We start from the raw sequence: 8,415 nt of genomic DNA on the forward strand, positions 1-8,415 counted from the left end.
TGTGACAGGACAAGGGGGAATGGCTTTAAACTAAAGGGGGGTAGATGTAGACTAGATAAAAGGCAGAAATTTTTTATGCTGAGGGTGGTGAAACACTGGCACAGGTTGCCCAGAGAGGTGGTGGGTGCCCCATCCCTGGAAACATTCAAGGTCAGGTTGGACGGGGCTCTGAGCAACCTGATCTAGTTGAAGATGTCCCTGCCCATGGCAGGGGGGTTGGACTAGATGACCTTTAGAGGTCCCTTCCAACCCAAACTATTCTATGATTCTATGATTCTATGATTCTTTGCCTGCTAAACCTGTGCACACACATATATTAAGATCAAACCTTCAAACTGTCAGATGCAGTGCTCGCAGAATGAGGTTGTCAGTTAGATAGGAGGGGAAAGCAGCAGCTGTCATATTGGTCTTCAGCAATGCATCTGATATTGTTCTTCAGAAAGTCATAATTCAAATGCACTCCTGGCTGGAAATTAATGTTGCAGTCTAAAATATGCTACAATCTTGGATGTATGATGTGATATTGTGAAGAATCAGAAACGGAATAGAAGCTTCAGACAAAAGCTTCCAGATGAAGTTAAAAGGGAAATATCTGGTTCTGCTTTGTGCTCCAGTTCCATTCAAATCTATTTTTGATTCATTGACCACTCTCACCTCTGCTTTTTCACAGGATTACTGTTTGGATGTGGCAACTTGTGCTTCAAAGATATGTATTTATTTTTCATCAGCATTCTCTGGCTTCATCTTTCTGAGAGAAATCTCCTGCTGTTACTTTCTTCTCATCATTTCATTCTCTTAAAATCTCCTCTGTTATTTATGTACTATCCTTGATACTCACATATACTTCCTGTGTATCATCATTTCCAGTTTTACTAACCCCGTGTTTATTCCCTCTCTTATGTTGTTATTAGGGATATCAATTCTGCCTGACCTACATACTAGTCAACGCTCCTCTTCGGGATGTTTTTCATTCACCTATGCTGAGAGCTGAACTACCATGGCTAGATAGCTACCAGTCTCTGGGCAAGCCATCTCAGAGCCAGTTGAGGTAGCTTTGCAATGGACTGCATTCACTGTAAGAGACACTAGACATGCCCTGAAATTGTGTGTGCTGTGATAGTGAATTAATCTGCATGGGGACATTTCTTCTTTACTGTGCTACCAGAGCATCTCTCCTCCTGGAGATTTCCAGGTGAAAGTCACCTCTCTGGGATTTTGCATAGAGAAAGGACAATCTGGACCAGTGGCATCTTTTTGAATGATCTGAATAAGGAAATAAATGTTACACCATTCTGAACATAATTCATGATAAGAGAACAGATAATATGTTCAACAGGTCTCAGACTTTGTGTTGGCAGCAGATACCTGCCGATTTGGAGCCTTTGACAGTCTCCAGTAATGATAAAACAAATATGCACACATGTACACTCTCACTTACTCAAATGCAGAGAAGCCATGGAAAAGGTGTTACAGGTCCATTTTGAAAATGGTCCTCTGCTACCAATATATACCTCCACATTGTCCTAATGCACAGAGTTATCATCACTAAAGTATAGGCTTCTCAAATGTTGCGTTTTGCCAGGCAGCAGGACGGGGGGTGGGAGCTGGAGGCCTGACTGCAAGCCCTGTTGATGCAACCATGGTGCACCCACCTGTTGAAATTCTCCTTGCCGTTACTCCGCCGCTGAATGACGGTCCACCCCCCACCGTCAGACATGTCACAGTATGCCAGGAAAGGCTCTCGGTCTGCCCTGGGCCTGATCCGGTAGTAGCCGTTTTTGGTCTTCTTCTGATTATACACTGCAGAGCAATCTAGGCAGCACAATATTGATTTGTTAAACAGGGGGGGGGAAGAAAGCGAAGGGGTATATGCAGCCAAGAAAAGACATTGCTGAGAGGCTATATGGGACAAGGACGCTCAGGCAGCGGGTGTATAGCTCTGCAAGCCCCACAAAGCCAAAGCAAATGGTTCAGTAATGTACTAGTAATGCTGGTTTGCAAACTGCTGGGCCTGATGTAGAGCAGCAAGGCTTGAGAGCCTTTACAGCCATGCCCTCTGAGGGAGTCATTCCCAAATCTCTGGTGAGATACGGGGCGGCTGCAGCTCAGGCTGGGGCTATAGCACGGAAGTGATGCAGGACAAGGGCTGGCTCTGTCAGCAAGATTATTTGCAGGGAAGCTAATTTCCATGTGGAAGATAACCTCAGCTGTACTTCAGATTGGATTGGGGCCCAAAATTTCTAAAATAAGAGGCTAAGTTCCTGTGACTGGCTCTACCAGGGCTGTATCAGGAGAGTGCCTTTCAGGACCTCAGTGCTTCACACTTTCAATGTAGAATCATAGAATCATAGAATCATTGATGTTGGAAAAGACCTCTAAGATCATCGAGTCCAACCGTCAACCCAACACCACCATGCCCACTAAACCATGTCCCTAAGTGCCTCATCTACTCGTCTTTTAAATACTTCCAGGGATAGGGACTCAACCACTTCCCTGGGCAGCCTGTTGAATGTAATGCCCATGAAGGAGAAAATCTTGGCCACAGGCCACAATTCCAGTTATGACCGTGTTCTCAAAGCGACACCAAGGAACAGAGTATGCACACCTGCTACTGTGCCACAGAAGTGATGAAGAGCCGAGGAACAGGGAGGCTGGGCTCCTCCAAACCGGTTTCAATGCTGGCAGCTGAGCCGGGCACTCTGGGCTCCCATAAGTCACTTGGGGAAAATGGACTCTTCAAGAGCAAGACCCATCTCTTCCTAAAGCAGATGTCTAAAGCAGGTCTGATGGAAAACATCTGAGAGGTGCCTGTTCCTCTCTGCACCAGAGTCCCAGGTGAGAAGCCCAGCTGCAGATGTCTGCCTTGTACCTGGGCGGTAGCTGCCTAAAGCTGGGCCAGCTGACTCCAGCCCCAGGGAATGTCTGCTGGTACCAGGGCCACCAGTCTGCCCTTTTCCTTCCCATGTATCTGACTGCATTTTAAAACACAATCCACTTTAAAAATTCTAAAACTTTTAGCAGAAATAAGATATGACACATGGGACACTGCAGGGAGAAATAAACGTTGTGGCAAGCTGAAATTTCCACATACACTACTGCAAACCGTACCTTGGTCATAGACTATCAAATTTCCACTGGTTGTGGGTAAAAGCGTCTCATGCTGCACACTCCTGTTGCCTGAGAAAAGCCTACTTTTTGTTCTATGGTAAGTGTTCTCCAGGATGTCCTTCATTTGCAGTTCATATAAGTAAAGCAAGTCTTGAAGCTGTTGTAACCTTTGTCTTAATTTATTGTTGTCTAGGAGGCAGATATCTTTTTCCTATGGAGAAAATAAAACAAAAAAACCCCACGCTTCAGTCAGTGGTAAGAACAGAGAGAGAAGGAGTATCTCTCTCCTCTTGATCCTAACATGTCACACTGCCTCCGTGGATCAGGATGATTCAACGGTGGTCTCTAAGATACACGAATTGTGTACAGCATGGGCTGTTGAGTTGAACCCAGTGGAAAAGGGTTTTCTACAATGATCTTGCCACTGCTCAGAGCAGACCAGAATATGATCAGGTACACAGAAAATGACTTTGGATAAAAATCATTCGTCTTGACTCCCATTTAGTGAACTCAAAGGGAGTGTTTGCAGACTATGAAACTGCTCAGGGTAGTGAGAGGGGGAAAAAAATGGCTCTTGCACTGCAGCCAGGCCAAACCAGTGAGGTTCTAGAAACATCTTCTTGTAAAACTGGAAGATAAAAGAACTGATATTTGGTGCAAATCAGCGGAAAGCAGTGAGCCTACCAGGATCAGTGGAGTAACTTCAGAGCTGCATTACCATAACCGAGACCAGAATCTGGCCCACACTGACTGGGATAAACATTTTCAGCAACAACCTAGTCTGTGACTGGTGTTACTCCATTAAAAGCATAACAAAACAGAGCAAAATCTCTTTCAAGACAACCAAGCAAACTCGTGAAATAAGAATCAGTTGCTATTTTCGCTCTGGGCAAGCTGGCTTGAGTGATACCAGGTTAGGACCAGTTCTAGGCATAAGCAAAATAAGCAGTTGCCCAGGACAGCGGACTGACAAGCGTGCTCAAACACGGCCTCCCAGCTGCCTCTTCCTTCTTCTAGGCCTGTTGGTTTTCCTCCACAGAGGATTTCCAGGCTGGAGGCACACAGGGACCTGCTGCAGACAGCCCTGAGCTCGCCAAACTCTCCTTGCCAAGCTCTGGACCTCCTTGGGATGGCCCAAGAGTAATTTGCTCACCAGAAGAGTACAGATTGCCTCAGACTATGCCTACCACCTCTTCCCCTTTCTGCTTTTTAAATCGCAATGAATAAATGAAGGCAGTTTTCCCTGAGGGAATGGAGCAGTGTGTTTCTTCAGTGGCCATAAAATCACTTTTTTTTTCTTTAAGGGGCTTTTGTTGTTGTTTCTAATTCTTGGCAATGTCAGTCCAGCCATCCAGAGAGCTGCCCATCCTCTAATGCCATGAAAACCCTGTATTATCAAGACAGCAAGAGTGACCTTCCTTTAGCTGCAAGCAGGCACCTTTTTGTTCTGCTCTTGCAAGCCCATGTCCCTTTTGTGGGGGAGCGCCTATCTCTACATGACTGGGAATGATAAACCATTGGAAGGTTGTACAGGCACTGGCTAAGAGATACGCACCGAAAACCTGGGTGCAGGTGAGCTGAAGCCGACCAGGAGAAGGAGCAGCAGGAACCAGGGCATCGTCACACTCATTTCTTATCACCTGAAAAGAAGCATTGACAGGCTGCACAGAAGGTTTCTTTAGTTCCTCTCACAACTTAATCCCCCCTCACAATCACATTTAATTCCCCAGACAATGCTGCAGGATTTGTTAAGGAGTTTCCTTGAAACTACAGGCAGGACAAAATCGGTGATGTTGGTCCCTAAGATGCATGTTAGGGAGAAGCTGAAGCACCAGTGCAGCATGCTGACAGGCAGACCAAGGTTTGGGTCCAAGCTCCTGCTTCCCTGGAGAAATAAATACCCGGTGTGAGTCTCCAGCAGCCTCTGACCCTTCTCCTGAGTGCCCACGCAGACGGGAAGTTACTCAGCAATAATGCCTCCTTGGAGCACTCCTTGCCAAACTCATTGGCCAAAATCACACAGTCCTTATTCAGCCCAAACTCCCCAAAGTTAAGAGGAATTTTGCCTCCTGGTTGAGTGAGCGTAGGCATTGCCCCTCCTTGGTCCATGGAGCGGTCTGTCAGGACGGGATTACCTTGGAGGCCGAGGGCAGAAGTCACACATGGGACAGAGTGGGCATGGGACAGTTCTTGCTCAGATTTCGGTGGAAGAGATCTCTGCTGCTGACCTGCCCCAGCACACAGATGGGGCATCGGTCGGAAAGTCTCAGCTAGAAAAAATGCTAAGCAACCACCACTGGGAACATGCAGCTGAATGTGAGCGAACAGTACAAATTGTTCGCAGTGTGTTTACATGGTGCTTTAAAAAAAAAAAATCAGAAAGAATTAAAAAAATCCGTAAAATAGGCTAAAACCAACTCCCCCGCTTCACATCTGGAAGTGCTGCAGAAACTTGGCTACCCAGCTCTACGCTTTCAGCGATGTGCTTTTTTTCAGCTACGGCTCTATTAGCATCCCTGCAGCGGCTGATGCTAGGGCTGCTTCCAGAGCTGGCAAAGCCGCTGTGACAGGGGAGCCAGCCGCCTGCCAAGCCGGGCAGGTAGGGCCCAAAGCAAGCCGAGAGAAGCGCCCTGTGGAAGTCACCCAGAAAAGAGGGGGAGACCCGCCTGCCAAGCCGGGCAGGTAGGGCCCAAAGCAAGCCGAGAGAAGCGCCCTGTGGAAGTCACCCAGAAAAGATGTCGTGCAGGTGGGTGCCCCAGCACGTGGCATTTTTTCAGCTCATAGAGAGGAGAGTTCAGTATTACAGCAGGGGACCCCCCAGCCTGTGACCGCTGGTGCTGTTCACTCACACCACCCCGCAGCAGCCATGCCGGTGGCTGCAGCACTGGCCCAAAGCAAGCCGAGAGAAGCGCCCTGTGGAAGTCACCCAGAAAAGATGTCGTGCAGGTGGGTGCCCCAGCACGTGGCATTTTTTCAGCTCATAGAGAGGAGAGTTCAGTATTACAGCAGGGGACCCCCCAGCCTGTGACCGCTGGTGCTGTTCACTCACACCACCCCGCAGCAGCCATGCCGGTGGCTGCAGCACTGGTGCTGAGGTCAGAATCAGGCCCCGTAGCATGTGGGTGGAGGCAAAAAGCTAACAGGAAGGATGGGTTTGAGCGATGGCTCCTGAAAACCAGACAGTGCAGACCAGAGGGAAAGAAAGCAACTTCATCTACGCCTTTATCAACATGTATTAAATGCACATACCTGTAACTCACCTTTCCTTCAGACTTCCTCCTGATAAATTATCTCCCTTAAAAGTCAACTGCAAAAGAAAGTGATCATAAACCTGGCTGCATTTCTAGAGGTTGATGAGATTTTCCTCTCCAGATGGCCCACATCAAGGGCGCAGATGAAGAACATTTCACAGCACTAGGCAGTTCCACAGAAAAGATACTTGCAATTCCTTGCCTGAAAAAGGACCCAAACCCCGGGTTATCTGTTGTTACCCAATACTCATCCTGCTGCTTCCCAGTAAGGATAAACAACAGTTAGGTTTCTATCAGCGGTGCTCTCCAAAGGAGAGGGGCTCTGCTGGTTGCACACCATTACCCACCTTATTTGACTAGGAAGCTCAACCAAGACTGACTTCTTTAAGTGTTTATATGAATCACTCAGACTAATGCTCCCTGTGGGAGCTTTATCTCACATTTAATACAGCCAGGCTCATTTCAGTAAGTCCTGCAAGGTGGAAATAACACAGCTTTTCTGTTCAGCATTCCTTTTGCTGTTTAATCTGGTTTATATGTAAAAGCACAGCACAGCTGTAATGCCAAAGGAGCTGCAAATCTGAAGCAAGAAGGGAACATGGGGGTATTAAGCAAGATTTGCTATTAGACTGAAATCTCAGGGGGTTTGCAGTTGTGTAACTCTCCTCTGAGCTGGATGATTAGATTTGCTAGTTAACACAAACAAGGACATTTGTGGAAGAGAGAGAAAAAAAAACAAACAGATGGGTGCCTCCCTTTGCGTTATGGCCAAGGAATTACAGATTAGTTTAAAGAAAACAGCAGGAATGTTCCATTTTACAGAGTTGTGTTCGGAGCAGAGACCGTGGGCCAAAAAGACAAGGTATATAAGCCCATCATAAGCTTCTGTATTACTCTCCAGGAAAGCAGGACTGTCCAGCTATTACCAAGTACAGCGATGCTGTTTATTTCTTAAAAACTGCATTCCTCTTCTCCCGCAAGAACCGCTGACCCATTTCACTGCCAAAGGATTATGTAAACAGTGCTTTTCTTCTCACTTGTTCTCTACCCCCAGTTTTAGGCTGGTTTTGGAAGCTGTGAAATTAAATGAGTGAAATGTCTCCTCTCCTCCTTAGTGGGTACTCGGCCCTTTCTTCCGCCCCTTTGGCCAGCGGCTGCAGCTGACAGCAAGGTGCTTGGGTACTGGCACTCCCGAGCACAGGGGGGCTGCATGCCATCCTCTGGGGCTTTCATCCACAGCAGCCTCTTCCTTAACTGGAGCCAGCCAGCCAGCGCTTGAGACACTGCGCACCAATTTATGCCCTTGCCTTAATGGCCAACAACCTCCTTGACCCCCGAGCACCTCCGGATCCCGGGTGGGATCGATGACAGGCCTGGGTCTGTGGTGGCAGCGTTGGAGTCACGGTGTGGGCAGCATGGTCAGCCCCCGCGGCTGCCTGCAGGGCCGTACGTCCAGGAAGCATTGGGCCACACGTCTCTAACTCCGGCTGGTCCCTGGGTAGGAGGGGGCAGTGGAACTGCAGTCCCGGTGGGACTCAGGCGTGTATGTTATGTGACTGCAACTTTGCAGGAGCAGGACTCAAAGCCCAACTCTCCTTCAGGGACCCCCCAAATGCCTCTCAGAGCCAAGACACCTGGACCACTCTCATGCTCTCTTGAGGACTCCACCAGTGTTAGCCTCACCAATGTCTGCATGTGAAAAACCCAGTCAGCTGGAACGTGTTTCTTGCATACCTGCTTCACGATGAACTTATTTTCCCAGGCTAGATGAAGGTTCAGGAATATCTGAAGCACAAGAGAGGGATTGCCATGAGGTTGAGTTCACGTAAGGTGGGCCTAGCAGGAGGGTGTGTTCATGTACTGCTCCACTGGCCCGGAGCTAAAATAATCAAGCTGTCGTAAAGAACGTGGACACCGTGTGATCACTGATGTTGTTTCCTCACAGATGTTAAAGTCCCTAGGCAATGGGACTGTAAATGCTCTTCTTTTTTTTTTCCTGGAATACACATGCTTCACACATATTCTGCAGTGCAAATTCCTATTTAGTTACTTGGAA

At 47.8% G+C, this 8,415-nt stretch overlaps 1 protein-coding gene across 1 annotated transcript in view; it reads right to left on the bottom strand.

Moving 5' to 3' along the window:
* LOC103907917 (fibrinogen-like protein 1) overlaps positions 1 to 6,779 on the bottom strand; it is a 13,086-nt gene extending 6,307 nt beyond the window's left edge. The window contains exons 1-5 of the mRNA XM_009290159.2: positions 6,707 to 6,779; positions 6,358 to 6,561; positions 4,664 to 4,748; positions 3,109 to 3,319; positions 1,653 to 1,812 (exon numbers count right to left, since the gene is read on the bottom strand). Of these exons, the coding sequence (XP_009288434.1) occupies positions 1,653 to 1,812; positions 3,109 to 3,319; positions 4,664 to 4,738 (446 nt within the window). The 5' untranslated portion in view covers positions 4,739 to 4,748; positions 6,358 to 6,561; positions 6,707 to 6,779. The remainder of the gene's footprint in view (positions 1 to 1,652; positions 1,813 to 3,108; positions 3,320 to 4,663; positions 4,749 to 6,357; positions 6,562 to 6,706) is intronic.
* Between the last annotated feature and the right edge of the window lie 1,636 nt (positions 6,780 to 8,415).

The sequence above is a fragment of the Aptenodytes forsteri genome, unplaced genomic scaffold (genome assembly GCF_000699145.1).
Source record: "Aptenodytes forsteri isolate BGI_AS27 unplaced genomic scaffold, ASM69914v1 Scaffold155, whole genome shotgun sequence".
Taxonomy (NCBI): Eukaryota; Metazoa; Chordata; class Aves; order Sphenisciformes; family Spheniscidae; genus Aptenodytes; species Aptenodytes forsteri.